The 21297-nt window shown below is 40.4% G+C and overlaps 1 protein-coding gene across 5 annotated transcripts in view; it reads right to left on the bottom strand.

Moving 5' to 3' along the window:
- Positions 1-712: 712 nt before the first annotated feature.
- PIK3CB (phosphatidylinositol-4,5-bisphosphate 3-kinase catalytic subunit beta) overlaps positions 713-21297 on the bottom strand; it is a 187537-nt gene continuing 166952 nt past the window's right edge. For all 5 annotated transcript variants that reach the window (XM_032144371.2, XM_032144372.2, XM_058433364.1 and 2 more), the window contains 5 exons: positions 11557-11724; positions 10427-10550; positions 5394-5539; positions 3838-3970; positions 713-3233 (listed from right to left, as the gene is read on the bottom strand). In XM_032144371.2, the coding sequence (XP_032000262.1) occupies positions 3096-3233; positions 3838-3970; positions 5394-5539; positions 10427-10550; positions 11557-11724 (709 nt within the window). In that variant the 3' untranslated portion in view covers positions 713-3095. The remainder of the gene's footprint in view (positions 3234-3837; positions 3971-5393; positions 5540-10426; positions 10551-11556; positions 11725-21297) is intronic.

The following is a 21297-nucleotide window of genomic DNA, read 5'->3' as shown; positions in this document are numbered from 1 at the left end:
TATATATGCTGTACCTAGCCAGCTCTTCCCATCACTCTTCCCCTCCAAGGAACTCCAGCCCTTCCCCCCTCCTTTCTAAGAGTTGCCCATCCCCACTCGGCAGGGTTACATGGCATGGTACCTCTCTGCTCTCCATTCCACAGACCAATCTTTCACCTTCTGTAGACAAGTGACCCCTATGTTACAGGCTATCTGGCCGAGGTCTGGACAAGGGAGAACTGAGAATACACTGGAGGGTCTCTCCAGAGAGGAGACAAAGATAGAACACTGGATGGGGCTTTCCTCCCCAGAGTTCCTTCCCTCAGTAGTCTTGGAGAGGGGTGGGCAAGGAAAGAAGTGAGTTTGTCTGAGTCGGGGCTCAGCACAAGTTCCTATCCCTACTTTTAACCCAGGCCCTCCCTACTCCAGAGAAGTTGAGTGGGGTAGGTATTAATAGTCTCATTTTATCAACTAGGAAGCATAAACCCTGAGAAATAAATACCTTACTTAAGGTTAACAAAGGCAGAGTTGGATTACAAATATTGGTCTCTGGAGTCCAGGGTCTGCCTATAGACAGGAGGTGAGCACTCCAGAATTACTTTGTTAACAGTCATCTTCTGCACTGCCCGCCCCCTCCCCCACCCAGCCCCCACCCCCCACCAGACCCAGGTAGACACAGATGCTATACTCAAGTATGGAAATGTACAGTTTCTAAGACCTTGTTTGAGGGGAATATGGGAAAGGGCCAAAAGACAGGAAGTAAAGTATTTTGGGATAATATCCATTGTTGGTCAGAGTGCTCAAGAGTCAAGACGTGGTGTAACCAATCCTACGTGGGAAGCTGTTCGCGCAGCCCGGAGTCCTAATGTCCTGGAGCATAGCTATCCTTCTGCCTTCTACCTTTTCCTCTCTGGCCCAACCAGAGCTCCTGAAGATCACAGACGTGCAATTCAACAAGTCTGTAGGGAGTGCTTGCTAGGAACGCTCAGTAGCTACTAAGCAACACTGTCCTGGCTATGTTGGAGTGGGGATCTGTAGCAGAGGTCGGGGGGGGGAGAGAGTCAAGAGTTATCCTGGGTTCAGGCCCAGGACTGTTTGGGGACACACATAGAAGTTCATGTCCCTTTCTTGCTCTTAAAGACATCCACATTCACTGATTTGGCATGTATTTATCAAGGCCTTCCTTTCGGCTAAGGAGACCCCTCTGGAAAGAATGGTATCCATTTCTTCCTGGCAGTGTTCACCATTCTCCAAACCACTGACCTGCGGCCTGGTTCATGAAATGGTGGGTGGCTACTAGACAAAGATCTCTGAACAAACCTGTCCTTCCATAGTCCTATTCCTGGAAGTCTCAGTGAGTCTACACCAGCCCTGGAAATGAGGAATTCAGGGGCCAACTCCCATCCTCAGCTGAGTTATTTCCAAGGAACTGGACTGCTCCGGCATCTGCCCTGTGAACACGAGCTCCAAAGCAGCACAGTCTGGCCTTGGCTCAGGTGCCAAGTAACTACCCAGACCTCAGGGCACCTCCCATATGCATGGCTCCTTACCTCAGGCTCCCACCAAAGTCCAGGGGACCTCCTATACCATGCCTGATGAGGCTGGGAAACAAGGGGAGAAGTCAGGGAAGAGGCCATAATAAGCCTTAGCCTATTCCTGAGGTTGGTTTGTCTACTGACTTGACCATTTCTTGGAGTTCCAGTGCCAAGTTCCAAAGGCCCATTCTACCCATAAAGAAGAGGCTCACCCGTTCCAAGAACAGCCGAAACCAGCTCACTCATTTATTTGACTGAGAACATTACGGAGGACAACAAAATTAAAAATTCTTTAATAAAATTCCTATAGAAAACTCAGTCATAGGGCAAATACTCAGTTCTCTTTCCCATATCACTGAGGATTGAGAGCTCCCAATATTCTTTGGAGAATAAGCAGTAGTTTTGCTGGATGTTGCCAGGACTCAGAGAGATCATCCATTTACACATTCAAACCAGTAGTTCCTATTGCACATATTAACATTACTTGCCCCTAGCACCCTAAATATATGGTACCTCAACAAATAACTTAAAGATTTCCATGTGGCATGAAACCATTTCAATTTGAACTAATATCCTTGGAAAAAATCACATTATTACAAGTTTTAATAAATACAGTAAGAAGAGCTGGCATTTTTCTAAAATACTGAATTTCAGATCTGGAGTTTATTCTATAAATAGGTTTCTTTTCATTTGCTTGCTTTCTTGGATACATTTGCTCAAGTATTATTCTCTATGAAGTGAACTCTTTCATAGATACCATATAAAAACTGTATTAATATGTGCCTCATTATAGAAGCAGCTGGAAGAACTGGATCACACAGTTACCTAACTGAAAAGTAACTTAGGAAAAAGCTCTGCTTTTTGTAAAACTTTAAATCACAGGCTGAAGAATACCAAAGAAACATTTATATAGAACTCCCACTAGAAATTTTATAAATATATATGTAGCATATTTATATATATTATATTTGCCTCACCAGTAGATTTTCAGCAAGTCTGGCTGGAATGATGCTATCATGGAAATAAATATTAACAAAAGAATTAATGAGTATCCACAGGTTTACAAGATTTCTTCTGGAAAATAATCATAAATTCAAATTATATTATAATTTGCAGTTTACACAATTTTAAAAGGGAAGAAAGAGGTCTTTCTTTTTAGCCTCATTTGGAAAGTAAGAACAGCCACCAACCCCCAGGTGTGGAAAAGTTGTTGGCTGAGTGACAATACTTGGTCACAACATTGAAAAGAAGTATTTACACCATTCTGGGAAAGTACCAAATATTAGAAAAAACAAAAACAGAAACAATCCCTAGTAGCATTCCTTGGCGTGCAAAGTCAGCAGGAAATGATTATCCATTGACAGTTTTCACGATAAGTCTTGGAAGCATTCAAAAAGCAGAGGGAATCATTGGGGATTGTTCAGATTAGGTTCTGTGGGATGCCTTGTTCTTAATTTAACTCTGAGTTCCAGGATTTCATTCCCTTTATAACATCTCTAACAGGGTCATGTTCAATTTAGTGCAAGTGCAAAATGAAAATGAAATGAAACCAACAAATACATTAGGAGCGAAGGCTGATCATTAAGATCTGTAGTCTTTCCGAACTGTGTGGGCCATCCAGTTAACTTTAGTAGTCCAGCTTTCCCTGAGCGCCTCATCAAATTTTTGCTTAAACTGTTTGAGTGCTTCTTCTTCACTCTTCCCTAATGCAAGAGAGTCCTAAAATGGAAGGGGGAAAATATGATTTTACGTAACTTTAGTAGAGATGTGCAAATATCAAAGTCTGCAGGAGGCTGGATTGGTTGTGCCTCCCCAGCCACCATCGGGCAGCATGCTTCATGTTCTTATTTAAATATCATCTGCAGGAGGCAGAGGGAGATAATATGACTTCTTCCAAAAGGTTTTTGAAGATGAAAATAATTTATAATTACTGCAGGACACATAGCTGCTTGCCACTACCACCCAAATCCAGTAAGATGACTCAAGACCTACTAAGACCCTGGCAAGAAAAAGGCAGACTGTGTAAAACCAAGGTGCCAACCGGCTCCTGATCTGCGGTCTTTCAGTAATGTGAGTAAGAAGGCTACAGCCCAATACCAGTCTTCTTTATGCCCCTTCTACTGATGGGAAAATCTTCTGGGTTACAAGCTACTCTTCAAAATTCCTCCTTTATGTACTTCCCAGATTCTTTCCCTCCTGGCTAAGAACCATCTTAGAGGAAATGACTTTGTTCTACTCCCTTCAGCCACTTGAATAAAACAGGCAGCTAAAACTGAGCTCAATGCCCACAAAGTCCAAGAGAGAAGGAAAAGCGGTTTTATACCTTAAGATACTGTATATCTTTGACTGATGTGAGTTCAGGAAGCCCTGCAGTCAACATCAGCGCAAAGAGAGTAATGAAGAGATTCCCATGCCGTCGTAAAATCAGATATGCATCCTCACAACACTGGCGGAACCTTTGGGTGATACAGCAAACCACATGAGCACAGTGTTAGAGGGGAGAGAGCACATTTCATACAGGAAATTAAGAAAACAAAGCTAGACTTTCTATTAGAATAAGAAAATTCCTACTGAACTAAAGGTTCATTTCTGATTTTTACTTCTGTGAAAATTGTCCCAGGACTAAAATCTACATAAAACAATCAATCTCTCTAATATCACAAATATATTTTTCAAAAACAAAACTAAACAGAAATTCTATGACGAAAGGCTATTACATTTTTATTAGTAGTAGAGACTTTTTAATTCTATGAGACACAAGAACTGATTATTAAATCAGTTATAATTACAATCCACAAGGATTTCTGAACATACTTCTGGGTTCTGTATTTGTGGTCTGATTCCAGAAACTAATTTTTTTAATGTCCCCTCAATCAGTGTCAGTGCTTTTGCTCCTTCCTGTCATCCTGCCTTCCCTCTCTCTCCTCTTCAAGATGGTCCTTCAAGAGGATCATCCAATGTTTTGTTTTTTTTTTGAGAGGGAACCTTGCTCTGTCTCCCAGGCTGGAGTGCAGTGGTGTGATCTTGGCTCACTGCAACTTCTGCCTCCCAGGTTCAAGCAATTCGCCTGCCTCAGCCTCCTGAGTAGCTGAGATTACAGGCGTGCACCACCACACCTGGCTACTTTTTGTATTTTTAGCAGAGATGGGGTTTCACCATGTTGGTCAGGCTGGTCTCAAACTCCGACCTCCAGTGATCTGTGTGCCTTGGCCTCCCAAAGTGCTGAGATTACAGGCGTGACCTACCGCGCCAGGCTGAGGACCATCCAATCGTATCCCCTTATTTTGCCAAAGAGAAAACTAGACCCACTGAGGTATACTCTGCAGAAACCCAAACAAAACCATAAAGGATAGTGACAATCATTTGTTAAGTATGTGTTGGTTCCATGATATGTCTCTAACCATCATAGTAGCCCTTAATTTCATATTTTTGTCCCCATTTTAAGATGAAACAAAGGCAAAAAGACAAGTATTATGCTTGGGAACATGTAGGTAGTCAGTAATAGATCAGAGATTTAAAAATTTGCCCTGAATTCTGGTTCCTTTACGGTACTCCACACACAATGACAGCACATGTCTTTTCAGCATCTTCCTATCAACTGTCTTAATAGTTTCAGAGAATGTTCTGAAACAGGTAAAAGGTAGTATATTATTGGAATAAAATACAGTAACTATTTTAAATTTCTAGCATTCTGTTTCTCCTATCTGAGAATTTCTGAACCAGCACAATAATCTGACAGGCAAATTCCCCCAAAAGCTTCCTATAATCAGACTGAATATCTCCCAGATCCAAATATATCTCAGCTAAGAAATGCTGGTCCACCTGGTCAGATAAGAAAATGTTAGAAGTGTTCAGCCTTGGCACAAGGGCAGTACTCACCGGCCAAACTTTTCTGTATTTCCTGTTTTTCCTTGTTGAATGACATGGATGAAATCATAGGTAAGAATAAAAGGCACTCGCTCCCTTTTAATGCCAAACTTAGATTTGAAATTTCCAAGAATATGTCCAAAGTCAATGTGGAAGAGCTGGAAAACAAATGGGATTTAATTTCCTGCATTTTTCTGGTGAGTTCCAAATATAAAGGCAAAACCTCCATAGTCCTGGACCCCCAGGAACTATACCCATCCTCATCTGAGCCCTTTTCCCTCTATTTATAGCCCACTGAGCCAGGTGGGGAGAGACCATGTCTAACACTCTTAAGACTTTTACAATCAATAATAAATAACCCTGATATTAAACTGTAGATTTCTAGTGGAAAAGGAGACTCTTTAGTAAGAAAAATACATCCAAAGAATTAAAATGTCTGATTTTTAAAAAGTCAAATAGTTCTATAAAACATAACAAGGAAAGAGTACAGGTTGGGTGTGGTGGCTCATGTCTGCAATCCCAGCACTTTGGGAAGCTGAGGCAGGAGGATAACTTGAGCCCAGGAGTTCAAGGCCAGCCTAGGCAACATAGCGAGACCCCATCTCTACAAATGAAGGAAAAAATTAGCCAAGCATACTGGCACAAACCTGTGGTCCCAGCTACTCAGGAGGGTGAGGTGGGGGAATTGCTTGAGCCTAGGAGGTCGAGGCTGCAATGGGCCATGATCATGCCACTACACCCTTGTCTGGGTGACAGAGTAAGCCCCTGTCTCAAAAAAAAAAAAAAAGTACATCCTTGCCCTACTAGCTCCCCATATTGAGTGCTAATCTTTAGAGGTAACTTCTTACTCTTCTCACTAGGTGTTTTTCCTGGTGTCTGCCTCAATTTTTCTAAATAATATGTTTATATTCATTTTTGCTCCCTAATTGTATATTACTATTCTTATTATGGAAGATAAAGATTTAGTACTTTTATGCTAACATAATGCTACACATTGTGGCACATTATGTCATAATTTCTGGTTACATCAATATTCAGTGTTTTTATTTTTCACATGTTGTTCACCTTTTTTCCTTGAGAAAACTGTATGCATGTATTCATTCATTCATTTAGCTTAGTGTTCTATGACCTTAGCATTAATTCTTCCCAAACTCTCCTTAAAAATCTACAAATCAAACAACAACAACAAATCTACAAATCATTTTCAAAACTGTTTTCCAGACAGTCAGGTAATCTACTGGTTTCTAGCTGGGCTGATTGTTCTCTGGTGCTGCTGCAGAGCCATCATCCTGGGCCTTCCCTTTCCCCTTCTCCCATTTGGAGCCCGTTTTCTGTGTCCCACATCACATTCTCTTTTGGTTGAGACCAGGGTTTCTCAATACTGGCACTACTGACATTTTAGGCCATATAATTCTTTGATATGGGGTTCTGTCCTGTATGGGTGTTTAGCAGCATCCCTTGCCTCTATCCACTAGACTACCCCACCCCCCAGTTATGACAACTAAAACTGTTTTCACATATTAACAAATGTCCCCTGAGGGAAAAATCACCCCACTTGATAATTATTGGTTTAGGCACTTGTTTTGGTAGATGTCCTTATTCTGGCAGCCGCTGAGAAAAGATGCAGAGGAGTGACAAGTTTTGTGATGCTGCAAGTTGGAAAAATGTCTTCATTCTCCCCTTTATACTTGACTGGGCGTGGTGGCACATGCCTGTGGTCCCAGCTGCCTGGGGAGGCTGAGGCAGGAGAATCACCTGAACCCAGGAGGCAGAGGCTGCAGTGAGCCGGGATCACACCACTGCACTCCAGCCTGGGCGACAGAGCAAGTCTCCGTCTCAGAAAAAAAAAAAAAGGTTTGGTTATCGAATTTTAGGTTAGAAATCATTTTCCCTCAAAATTATGAAGTCTAATGTGCACTGTCTTATAACTGCCAATGTAGCTAATTGAGGAGCCAAGTCATTTTGACTTCTAAACTCTGGTATGTGGCCTGCTGTGTCTCTGGGAAAGTTTTAAGACTTTCTCTTTATGTCTGATGCACTGAAATTTCACAGTGTAGGTCCTTAGTAAGGGTGTTTTTCTTCCGTTCTCAGAGAATTTTTGTGCTATTTTGACTGGATATTCATGAACATTGGCTCTGGGAAATGTCTTAGTATTATTTGCTTAGTAAGTGCCCTTCTTTCCTCTTCTTTTTTTTTTTTTTTTTTTGAGACGGAGTCTCGTTCTGTCGTCCAGGCTGGAGTGCAGTGGCGTGATCTCGGCTCACTGCAAGCTCCACCTCCCGGGTTCACGCCATTCTCCTTTCTGGAATTCCCATTAGGATGAGAGTATACCTCCCTGGACTGAGTCTCTATTGTTTCTGGATCTTTTCTCTATTTATCATATTTTTTTGGAGATATTAAGGCATGGTGGATTAAAAAAAAAGAATATGAGCCAAACTGCCAGGGTTAAAATCCTGATATGTCTACTCTCTGTTGCCTTAATATCCTCACTTGTAAAACGGGGCTAATGCCACCACTCTATAAGGTTGTCATCAGGCCTGAAGGCATTAGATTATATATAAAGCACTTACAACTATGCCTGCCACAAAATATTTACACTATTTCTATTTTAACTTTTTGTTTGTTCCTATTTCTAGGACCTCTATGTGCTGATTGTAAAAAATAGAATCTTATTATTACTTTAAAGATACAATGTATTTTTTTGCTTTGATTTTTAAAATCACCCTCTGTTTACTGCAGTTACCCTGTTTTCCCAGAGTTCTTTTCTTTTCTTCCCTATTTTGCTTGTTTGGTTTCTATCTTTCATGGTAGAGGTTTCCGCTAAATGTCTGCTAATCCAGTAGAGAGTAGAATGGTGGCTGCAGGGGCTGGGGAGATACTGGTCAAATAATACAAAATTTCATTTAGGAGGAATAAGTTCAACAGATTTGTCTTACAACATGGCAACTATAGTTAACAATATATTGCATTCCTGAAAACTGCTGAAAGACTAGGTTTTAAATGTTATCATCACAAAAAAAGATAAGTATGTGAGGTAATACACAGGTCAGCTCAATTTATCAAGTCCACAATGAAGACATATTTCAAAACAATATGTTGTAAATGATAAACATACATAATTTTTGTCATTTTTTAAAAGTATATTAATCCTTAGCTGACCATTCATATTTAACAATGAATCACTAAAAAGCTGAATGAAAATTCTATGTACATGGTAGGCTTGCTTGTTGATTGGTGGACTTCCTTGTAGAGAAACTAGGGAGAAATCTCAACTGTCAGATCTGCAGGACTTTTCAATGGAACCAATCAGATTTCTAGAATAGAATCACCTAGTCTCTTGCTGAGGGTCAACTATACATCTGGCTGCCACTGTTCTTAGAATAAAGCAAGTGGAAGTGGCTGTAGATTGTACCATTTACTATGCCAACTTTCACTCCATTTCCATTTTTAATATGGGACCCTTTCTTGTAGTCTCTGTAGAAATAAGTGTGCTTGAGTCAGAACCAGTTTCTTCAGAGAATAAATCTATCTCCTTCTTGGCACAGGGAAGGGGACTTGAGTGCCTAACTGTTCCATATACAAACTGCCAACTAGTTCTATTTCAGCCTCTTTCTATATCCCTCCTTGAACAGTATACATGGTGCCTCTGATTCCAGAGCTTTTATGAGACTTGTGTACCCCTTTACAAGTACTGACTTTCTATTTTCTCAGTTCTGCTAAGTCACCGCCACTTCTCTATCTCACTTTCTATCACCCCCAAGTCTGGTAATACATTTCACTCACTGTGGCCTATTTTCCTATTATCTTTGACTTCTTGAGTTTATATATTTCTTAATTCCTTATTATTGTTTTAAAGGTGTATCAGAAGAAAATGGAGATAAATCTAAGTGTTTAATGTGATTGGCCAGAAGTCCAAGGGAATCCTTTTAAGTATGGACACAAGATTCCTCAATCGTACATGGTGCATTCATGTATTATAGTGTACTACAAATTCATTCTACATCAACTCTCAAAGCCCAAGCCAGAACTAATCGATATTTCCCAGGAGATACAAAACTCTGGGTCCCTCATAGAACCAAAGTTCACACAGTGACCCAGAGAGATTTTCATTCCAGTATGCCTCTAGTGTGGGAATTCCTAGGGGGGCTAAACTGAAAAATTATCTAAGATATCTCATCTGTTTTTGCTTAATATAAAAAGTGTTTACAAACATGTCACTCTGAAAAATGAAATTTTCATTTGAAAACTTAAGTACTTTATAAACAACACGGTCTAGATTCCCTAGGTACCCCAGAATGCTATTACTCACACGACTATTCTCCCTTCTCCCATATATGATTAGGTATGATCTAAAAGAGAAAATAACTCAAGTGGGGTTCATCCACACTCTTTTTTTTAAGCATTGGTAATCTTTAAATTTAATACATCCAGTACATTATCCACTCCTTCCGTTAGGTACAAATGTATCCCAAATACTATTTCTTATATTGAAAGAACAGGCCACTTCAACTACAAAAATTTTTTCAATAATTTTTTTTGAGATGGAGTTTCACTCTTATTGCCCAGGCTGGAGTGCAGTGGGAGGATCTCAGCTCACTGCAACCTCCGCCTCCTGGGTTCAAGTGATTCTCCTGCCTCGGCCTCCCAAGTAGCTGGGATTACAGGCGCCTGCCACCATGCCTGGCTAATTTTTATATTTTTAGTAGAGATGGGGTTTCGCCATGTTGCCCAGGCTGGTCTCAAACTCCTGACCTCAGGTAATCCGGCCGGCTCGGGATCCCAAAGTGCTGGGATTACAGGCGTGAGCCACCACGCCCAGCCTTCAGTAATTTTTTAAACAAATAAATGCTTACCATCAAGCAAGCAAACAAATGAATACATGTAGTAGACTACATATGAAACAAGAGGTGGTGAGAAATTGAAGTAAAGACAAAGATATGACACTGAGAATCACAAAAGAATCTGGCTGAGTTGCACAAGAGATTATGCTATACATAAGTAATAGCATTACTAAGGCCCTTGGCAGATCCTGAGGAGCAGCTTACCTGGCCAGTTTTTTTGACCATGATGTTGTCACTATGTCTGTCACCAATCCCAAGGACATAAGAAGCTACACAGTAGCCAGCACAGGACAGTGTAAATTCCTCAATGGCTCGGTCCAGGTCATCCCTGAATAAGAGAAAAGAATAGAAGCAAAAAAGGTTTTCAGCCTCCAAGCGTGTAGAGTGAGACCCAAACCATACCTCTGGTTCCTTTTTAATTGTGAGGAGAACACAGAGCTGCCAAAACCATGTGAGAGAACATGTGGATCAGCCAAGGGGAGTGTGGGTGGTCTTCACAGGGGCTGGGCTAAGACAGCTGCCTTCAAAGACATTAAATAACCGGGCCTTAGACATTCAAACGTCCTGGGAGCTGTGTTTCCGTGGGGCTGTGAATAGGCTCATGTTCACAGTACTTAGAAGAGACCATGGCTTTGCTAGATCATGCTGGGGGTTGGGAGCATTTTTGTTAATTTTGACCAAAGACTGACTACAATTTCATGTTTAAGAGTTAAGCACTGCAGTTTCAACCATTTAAGTCACTGATTTCAATTAGAAGTAAGTAATAGAGATTCCCTGGAGACAAGGCCTTAAGATCAAAATTTGGAAACTGATTTGCATATTACAAGTTCTCGATAAAATGTGTCTGACTCTGAAGTCTTTAGCCAAAAATACTTGCAGACCATTTCCCCCTCACACTGTGAAGTTCTTTTATTTCCTATATATTAGTGCTTTTCTAACACCATAGCCATAATTCCAAGCATTGCATTTTTTAGTTTGGAGAAATCACAATCTACAAACTCATTAAAAACTCACTTAAGTTCATATATTCACATAATTAGAGAAGTTGATGCACTTGAACAAAGGCTTCAATATGTTATCTTTAAATACTTAAATTTATAGATTGTAACCTTACTGCAGGGCTCCAAAATTTGATTTAGATAAAGTAGAATTCAACATTCACCATCTACAAGACTTTACGAAGGGCTATGTGTCATTTTGTTCTAACAAGAAATGAAGCAACAGATAAAAAACATTAATATTTCCTCTAACACACTGCTGACTTCTATTGGGAGCATATAGTATTTGTTTGGCTGTTTGTACAGAAAAATGATAATTAAACAGAATAAACTAACCCAGAATTGTATTCTTTAAGCCAGTTCAGAAGGGCATCTTTGTTGAAGGCTGCTGCAGCAGCCACATTGCTACTGTTCAGCTGAATGTCAGCAATTGTTTCAGAGGTGCTCACAACTTCAATGAGGCCAGAGCGATCTCCTGTTGCTAAACAGCCATAAGGCAACATCCTGGAAGGAAAAAAATTGGCATAAAGAGTCATATTTTCCGTAAAATGAAACATTAATTTGGTAAGATTTTCCCTTTACTTTTTAAAAAAAGTTTTATTATTATTGATATACTTGCCATTACTATATTATTGTCATATGGAAAAACACAAGTTCTACCAAAGGAGTAAATCTCTTGGCCCACAGAAGGAGTAATTTACAAGGATTCCAATGTGCCAATTACATATAAAATTTTTTGTCTAATTATTCTGGTGAAACATTCTATTTGCTTGTATAGGTAGACAGAAGTACATTGGATCAAAGTCTTTCACTCTTACTCTACATTTTGGAGAAATAAACTACTCTTTATGGAATACCCAGTAAGTGCCATGTGCCAGACTAGGCACTATACATATTATCTTGGTTAAGGGAAACTCCATCCTTCTGGTGGCACGATCTCAGTTCATTACAGCCTCAACTTGCCAGCCTCCAGTCATCCTCTCACCTCAGCCTCCTGAGTAGCTAGGACTACAGGCATGTGCCACCACGCCAGGCTAATTTTTAAAAACTTTTTTTGACATAGGGTTTGGCCATGTTACCCAGGCTGCTCTTGAACTCCTGGGTTCAAGTGATCCTCTCACCCCAGCCTCCCAAAGTGCTGGGATTACAGGCGTGAGCCATCACACCACAGCAGCAAAAGCAATACGACATCAGTGAGTTTTCATGCTGACTTCTCATTTCTTGAGTTGAGATTTTACCTCCCCAGTTGGATTGCAAACTCCATGGAGACAGCAGCTTTAACTGAAAAGAGGTGACTGGGTATTTACAAAGGACTAGTCGTCTGTCAGAAAGATAAGAATTGATATTCTAACTAGACCAATACATTCTGAAAAATAGATTATCAATTAAATTTTTTGCTCAATTAATAGGTGGCAGTTTGCTTTGATTTGCACTTATTTGATGCCTAGTAAAGATAATTATTCTCAGATCTCTTTTGGCCATTTTTTTTTTAAGAGTCAGTGTGTCTCTTTATTGCCCAGGCTGAGTGCAGTGACACGATCATAGCTCACCATAGCGTCAAATCCCTGGGCTCAAGGCAATCTTCTCTCCTTTGGCTCCAGAGTAGCTGGGACTACAGGTGAGTGCCACTACGCCTGGCTAGTTTTTTTATTTTTTTGTTTTTTGTAGAGATGAGGTCTTGCTTTGTTGCTAAAGCTTGTAACTCCTGGCTTCAAGTGATCCTACTGCCTTGGCCTCCTAAAGTGTTAGGATTACAGGCATGAACCATTGCACCTGGATCTTTTAAGCATCCTAAGATTTCTTTTGTGACTTAGCTATTTACATTCTTTGCCTATTTATTAGGGCTTTAGACATTTTCTTCAGTAACTTATATGAGCTCTTTGTATATTAATATTACCTTTTTCTCATTTTGGTTGCAAATATTTTCTCTAATTTTATTATAATAACACCAAAATGGAATGAGATATCTTGAAAGGTTCAAATAAAGATCAGGTGGCTACAGAAAATACAACGGATGGAATTCATGCACTCAATAAATACTCGGGTACAGCTAACCAAGCATTGTGTTAGATCCTGGTGATACAGAAATAAGCAACAAACAAACAAACAAGAAAACCAGAGCACCAGTACCTACACTCATTGAGCAAATGTACAATGTGCATGTGTGATCCCTGTATAAGGAAGCAGTGCCAGGAGAACATGGCAGGAGTTAAAAAAGACTTCCTGGCCGGGTGCAGTGGCTCACACCTGTAATCCCAGCACTTTGGGAGACCGAGGTGGGCGGATCACGAGGTCAGGAGATCATGACCAGCCTGGCCAACATGGTGAAATCTTGTCTCTACTAAAAATACAAAAATTAGCTGGACGTAGTGGTGTGCTCCTATAGTCCCAGCTACTTGGGAGGCTGAGGCAGGAGAATCGCTTGAATCCAGGAGGCAGAGGTTGCAGTAAGCCGAGACTGCGCCACTGCACTCCAGCCTGGTGACAGAGTGAGACTCTGTCTCAAAAAAAAAAAAAAAAAAAAGACTTCCATGTGGAGGAACGACAGCAGGGCTGGAGGAGAGCACAAGGGGGAGCACAACAGAAAGATGAGGAAGACACAGTAAGCATTGAAAAGACCATGCAGGTCCCTGTTGGCCATGTAAGGACTTCTGTCATACTCCTAAAAGCACTGAGAAAGATTCCGAAGGACTTTATGAGCGACAAAGAGAGGCTGTATGTGTGTTGTGGGGAGGAGGGAGTATATGTGTTAGCATGTATCACAATCAGATAGTTTCTAAAATTAAACAGTTTCTAAAACTCCTTCAAAAAAACTGAATTATTTTATGCTTTTTTATTTATTTTTATTTTATTTTATCTATTTATTTTTTGAGACAGAGTTTCACTCTGTCGCCCAGGCTGGAATGCAGTGGCGCAATCTCGGCTCGCTGAAAGCTCCGCCTCCCAGGTTCACGTCATTATCCTGCCTCAGCCTCCCGAGTAGCTGGGACTACAGGCGCCTGCCACCACGCCTGGCTAATTTTTTTTTTTGTATTTTTAGTAGAGACGGGGTATGCTTTTTTAAAAGCACTTTTCATCCGGGCACGGTGGCTCATGCCTGTAATCCCAGCACTTTGGGTGGCCAAGGCAGGTGGATCACTTGAGATCAGGGGTTCGAGACCAGCCTGGCCAACAAGCTGAAACCCTGTCTCTACTAAAAATACAAAAAGTTAGCCAGGCATGGTGGCAGGCGCCTGTAATCCCAGCTACTCGGGAGGCTGAGGCAGGAGAATTGCTTGAACCCAGGAGGCGGAGGTTGCAGTGAGCTGAGATTGCACCATTGCACTCCAGCCTGGGCAACAAGAGCAAAACTCCGTCTCAGAAAAAAAAAAATAATAAAAGCACTTTTCTAGTTCTAGCAAAATGAGGTTGGGAGCAGAACTGTCAAAATACAAAATAAGAGAATGAAGCATTCTCCTAATGCAGCATTAATGTTTTTAATGAGACCCCTTATTCTTATCATGACATAACACATGTAAAGCAAACACTGCCAGGTTAAAGTGCACTTTCTCACTTTCCTGCATCTCCTCTCACTCCAGTTGCAGCCAAGGTAGGCAGAAGTCCAATAACTTCCTTTTCAAAAGCAGGCAACGATGAAAGCTTTCAGTGCCTCAAGGGTAGAATGTTCACAATGAGAAGGAAAAAACATCCTTCTCAGAGAGTTTGACAGAAGTCAAGCTGGGGACAAACTCTTGGAGCCCTAATCATCTCACCTAGGTACCCTCTGCACTCAACTTCTATACTTCTTATAAAGGCCAAGACTACAATTTCAGTAATGTTTACCCTCCTTTCTCAGACTTTCTGACTCAAGTAGCAATTCTCCTGCCTCAGCCTCCCGAGTAGCTGGGATTATAGGCGCCTGCCACCATGCCTGGCTAACTTTTTGTATTTTTAGTAGAGACAGGGTTTCAGCTTGTTGGCCAGGCTGGTCTCGAACCCCTGATCTCAAGTGATCTACCTGCCTCGGCCACCCAAAGTGCTGGGATTACAGGCATGAGCCACCGTGCCCGGATGAAAAGTGTTTTTAAAAAAGCATACCCCGTCTCTACTAAATCAAACATTTAAAAATGAAATAAATTCTACAACACGGGGATGGCAGCTCCATATCCTTAGTCTAAACAGGTATATAGCAAGTTATCTGGCTTTAAAAATTTGTTTTACAACTTGTATATATTCATGGGGTAGAAGTGCAATTTTGCTACATTGATATATTGCACTGTGGTGAAGTCAGGGCCTTCAGTGCATCCACCACTGTAGCAACACACACTGTACCCACCAAGCAACCTGCCATCAACCACCCATGCCATCCCTCTAAGTCCCCACTGCTCATCAACCCACACCCCGCTTCTATGTGTATATATTATTTAGCTCCTACTTATGAGTGAGAATATGTGGTATTTATCTTTCTTATCTCTGATTTTGACTCTGACACAGTGACCAAAGTCTGAGTAGTACTTTAGCCCATGGCTTCCAAAGGAGAAAAGTTTAAATCTTTTACCTAATGCTTGCATTATTTCCACCTTCTTCCTCCAACCGTCTGAGATGCTAACACCACTATCATTAAATAAGTTTTGTATAGGTCTCCTAAAAGGGAAGTAGGCCAGATGTGGTGGCTCACACCTATAATCCTAGCACTTTGGGAGGCCAAGGTGGGTGGATTCCTTGAGTTAAGGAGTTCAAGACCAGCCTGGGCAATGTGGTGAAACTTTATCCCTACAAAAAGTAAAAAAGTTAGCCAGGCGTGGTGGCAGGTGCCTGTGGCAGCTACTCAGGAGGTTGAGGTGGAAGATCACCTGAGCCCAAGGAGTTGAGGTTGCTGTGAACCGTGATTGTGCCACTGCACTCCAGCTGGGGTGATACAGTGAGACCCTGTCTCAAAAAGAAAAAAAAGGGGGGGGGATGTAAAATGTAAACTTCATTAGTGTAATTCAGATATGAAGTCTTAATGGAGGCAACTGTCAAAAAATTGATTTCACATGTATTTGTTGGGGTACAGTGGGGGTGTGCAGAGGACTGGCAAATCTACCCACGGCCAGATAGGTTTACATGTAGCCAGCCAATAAGATTTGCTTATTACTCGTTCACCAAAGGAGGTCAGTGAGTCCTAACACATCAGTGTCTTACAAATGATCTAAGTTGACATGAAAGAGATCAAAAGAGTATTTTAGAACATCATAGAAAAATGAAAACGAGCAATATGCATTTTCATTCATGCAAACATGGCACTGTTACAAGTACTAAAACGGTAATGTATAGAAGGTACCTCAAGATTTGGGATTGACCTTAAAAGAGTGTGTGCTACATGACCCACTTTAACCTAAACAGCTGGCCGAAAGAAAAAACAAACAAAATAGAAACATTGGAGCACATATATTTATAGAAACAGTAAAAAAGGTTTGGTGAGAAAAAGGTATCAGTTTGGAAATTAACTTAAAAAAAAATTAAAGTCCTTCATTTTTTAAAAACATGGGGTCAAAGTACAAAAAGTCAGCAAAGATCCCACTGGACAGACAAGTTCCTTTTTCTTCACACAATGCTTCCCATCAGCTAGACACTAGGTTTATTTCCAGCACTCCCACATGTGGTTCCGAACTCCCATTGTCTGAGGTCACAATGAACTTCATTTGATGCTAAATATGCTTTACATTTAGATATATAAAATCAAAACTAAGAGAGAATAACTTGGTTGGGGTTTTCAATTAGGCTGATGGAACTAAGAATGCCAGGAAACAGTCTTTAGCTTAGCTTTTCATAACTAAATGAGGCTCATCATATGGCCTGAATCTACTATTAGCAAAGGAGACCACTGTGAGGCTTCTGTGCTAACCTTGGAAAGAACAAATGAGTTACTAAACTTCAGCTTAAAGTTTCCCTCCTTTTTTGTGGGATCAGTCAAGTAAAAACATATTCCTGGGGGTTTACTTTATATAGGAGGAGTTGGTAAACTCTTCCCAGAATGAGCCAGATAATAAATATTTTAGGCACCACAGACTAAACACTCAACTCTGCAGTTGCAGCACAAAAGCAGCCATACATAACATGTAACCAAATGGCTGTGTGCCAATAAAATTTCATTTACAAAAATAGGTAGCCCAGGTCCAACTGGGTTTATGGTCCTCAAGCAGACAGTTTATTCTAATGACCTATTCCCCTTATCTATGCAGTATACCTTATGAGTGTTTGAAAAACTTGCTACCAATTCAAAGCTACTAATTCTATTTTTACACAGCTGCATTAGAAATTCCTCCTAATTTAAAAGAAAAAATCTGTCATCTGTGGTAGCCACAGTGTCCTTTTTAGATGAATTATGATCTCTTTTCTTTATTCTAATCACATCTACAATCCCAAATTGCTTTTTCTACCTTTACACTACTGGAAAGTGTAACTTGGAAAAACCTAAAAATAAAAAATGATTTCTTTAAAAAAAAAAAGGAAATTTAGGTATTTTAGGCACCATTGTACTTTGATAAACAAAGAGTAGTACTAAACATGTCTTACCACAATTGTTTTCTCACTTAGCCAGACTGGTAAAATAATAAGCAGACATTAATTTAGAGTCTGACAGTCCTGGATTTGAATTTAGCTCTGCCATTTAATATTTCTGTAACCTTTGTTTAAAATCTCTAGCACTTTAATTTTTAATGTGTTAAAAAGAAATAACATAGCCCCATAGAGTTGTAAGCCTATATATTACTTAAGAGAAGAACTTAATACAATGCCTGGTTCAGTTAATAAACAGCAAGGGTTGCAAGTTTTAAAAATATATATACACATATGTTTCATAATCAACAGAATATAACTGAAACTTAAGAAATTAATCAGGAGATATTATAATCTCGCAGGAACAAAGTCGATCACAAGTCTAACCATTCCAGCAACCTTGTAGACTAAGTAGTTGTAGATACTAAATCACATTAAAAAAATGATAAAGTCCAAAGGTTTTATAAATAGGTGTGGTTAAAAAAGAAAGAAAAAGAGACCTCTAGGTTCCAAAAATAGAGATTTCTCACAGCAGTGGCTCAGGAAGTCAGACTTGACTGACATTTCAATGCCCACCAAAAACAGTCACGGACTTAGGCCCATGAGGTAGGATCTGGACCCGACAAAGAACTGTTAAGAATAACACTCAAAATCCTAAGGAAACTGAACACTCGAACAAAGGATTCTTAGCAAAGCAATTTTACTTCTGCGCAGAGGGGTGCCTCCTTGGCCAGTTGCCATGAGAGCACACCTGAACAAAGGGGCACGAGAGCCTTTATTCCTGACGCCAAGTCCTGCCCCTGCATTCTTTCCCCATTGGCTGGGGTCGGGTCGTACAATCTAAACTACTCCCGGTTGGCTAAACATTTGAATTTTTTAGATAGGGTGGGCACGTTAAGAAAAAGTGGAGAGGAAGGGTAAGGGGTGTCTGTAATGAGCTAGAAAGTTAGTCCTCTTTCTAAATAAGGAAAGGAATGTGAGCTGGTACTGATAACGCTTGGTACTGTGGTGCTCCTGGGCATCTAACAAAGGCAAAAAGGAAAAAAGGAAAAAAAGGAGAAAAAAAGTGGGGGGGGTTCTATAAATTAACGAATAAAAGATTGATCAGATTATTTGAAGAGGAACCTCATCATATCCCACACTACACAAAGCTGAGGTCTGGGAGGACTGGAACTCGAAATATCTGTTCATTGATCAGATGATGTGGCATGAAGGTTTCCCATCTACCCCAGAAACTGGGTGGGCAAGAAAAAAAAGTTTCACGTAAGTGCAAAAATTCAAGCCTTCCCACACTCTCTTATGAGATCTAAATATAAACTATCTATGAGGTGTGATGGTCTGAAGGCAGGGAGTTAACATAAAAACTGGTTGATCGTGTGTACAGGCCTTTGGCAACAGCTCAAACAAAATACAAACTCATTTTTAGAGATCTATTCACAACCCAGGGAGCAAAGGACCTTTATAGAAAACATGATATCCATCAATAATGAATTCAAAACTGAGTATTATTAACTATATAAGGAAATGAATAAAGTCACGCAGATAAATGAAAAAGTAATATCCCAAGAACTAAAAAAGAACAATCTGAAAGAGACTTTAGGCTGGGCGTGGTGGCTCACGCCTATAATCCCAGCACTTTGACCTGGGAGACGGAGCCAGGTGGATCACCTGAGGTCAACAGTTAGAGACCAGCCTGGCCAACATGGTGAAACCCTGCCTCTACTAAAAATACAAAATTAGCCGGGCGTGGTGGCGGGTTCCTGTAATCTCAGCTACTGGGGAGGCTGAGGCAGGAGAATCGCTTGAATCCGGGAAGTAGAGATTGCAATTAGCCAAGATCGTGCCACTGCACTCCAGCCTGGGTGACAGAGCGAGACTCCGTTAAAAAAAAAAAGAGAGAGAGAGAAAGAGATGAAAAAGAACAGAAAGTCTAAGCAGAAAAAAAATACAATACAGGAGCGCAAACATTGTTGCAGAGATAATTAGTGAACTGGAAAAGAATAAGAAATTACTAAGAAAAGTCACATAAAGATATGAAAAGACTCAGCCTAGTCTCAACGCCAGAGCACACAGAGACTTGAGTAAAACTGTTATAACAATAAGATATGAAAAGACAGAAAATATGGAAGGTTAAGAGACATAAAGGAGAGAACAGGAAAGTTTAACACAAATCTACTAGAGCTGCAGAAAAAGACAATGAGAGTGGGAGAACTGCAATACTGAAGGAAGCGTTCAAAGTTTTTAGAAACTAAAAGATGTGACTTCTTTGAAAAGGCACAATGAAAATGGTGATAAAAAAAGAAATAAAAAGAAATACACACGCACAGATTGTACTGCAGACACTAACGGCAAAGAGAAACTTTTTGATGCACTAAGGTGTAAAAAAGACATTACTTACAAAGAACCAATAACTAGACTGAGGACAGACTTTTTAAAAACCTAGACTAGAAGATAAATGAATAATATCCTCAAGGCTTCTGAGGAAGCAGTCAATTTGGATTTCAAACTTCTACAGCCAAATGATATCAAACTCTGAATATCTACTTTTCCATAAAAGCAACAAGAATACTGACAAAAATTGTCGAAATCAACTATTTTAGAGTTCTGAAAATAAATCAAAGGCTTGCAGCAATCCAGTAAGTGTTTATTTAAAACACACACACACACACACACACACACACCCCAACTTGAATCTGTTTTGTTTTACCATGGCCTAGTCCGAACCCCCTTCCCAGTTATGTAGTAGCCTTGACAACAAACAGCCCACAATCATGGTGAATGCATGTCTGACAGCCACTAGAGGAAAGAAAAATGAAGTTGGAGCTCCTTCAAAGCCTGATTCCCACAGAACTGTCATTCTTTGGCCTCTTTGGTAGTTTCCAGGAAGATCCCATTTATAATACCATGTTTATTTGACCTGACTCAGACCTCACCTAGCATGAACTGCCTTTTTCCTGGGGAGTTCCTCAAAAATACTCAGAGGCATCTGTTTAACATTGTAGCTGTCCTGGGGGTAAATAACAGTTGGGGGAACCAACAAGCTAACTGAAAGCTTAAAAGGAAAAGATAGGTAATTATATGTCCATACGGTGCATTGAAAAGCTCCAAAATTACTGGTAGGAATCTAGAAGGCCATGTGCATGGATACTATTGTGGATTCCCAGGTCTGTGTACACGCAGAGGAAAGAGTTTACAAGGTCCTGGCTCTCAACTATGGCTAACTTTGGGGCTTGGTGAAAGCAGAAAGTTAGGGCTAAGGCACAGTTCTGAACTACCAGGCTGACTGTTGAAGGCATGACCCACCATGCACATAAAGTGCCTCAGCAGACTGGAAGAGGGGTGGATTCCAGGCATTTAAGAAAATCAGGTCAACCATTAAACTAAGTAAAGACATCAGTGACCACATATGACAAAAAATATAAACTTTACATAATTAGTTCAAAAAAGCCACTAAAATAAACAAACAGCCACAACAACAAATCCTGAAGGGAGAAAGAATCTGAGTTTCAGAGTTGTAAAATTATTTAAAGTGAACAGTTTTTGGCAAAAAGTATGTGA

This window comes from Hylobates moloch, unplaced genomic scaffold, assembly GCF_009828535.3.
Source record: "Hylobates moloch isolate HMO894 unplaced genomic scaffold, HMol_V3 SCAFFOLD_22, whole genome shotgun sequence".
Lineage (NCBI taxonomy): Eukaryota > Metazoa > Chordata > Mammalia > Primates > Hylobatidae > Hylobates > Hylobates moloch.
The sequence above is the reverse complement of the archived record's forward strand: the minus strand, read 5'-3'. Positions and strand labels throughout refer to the sequence as shown.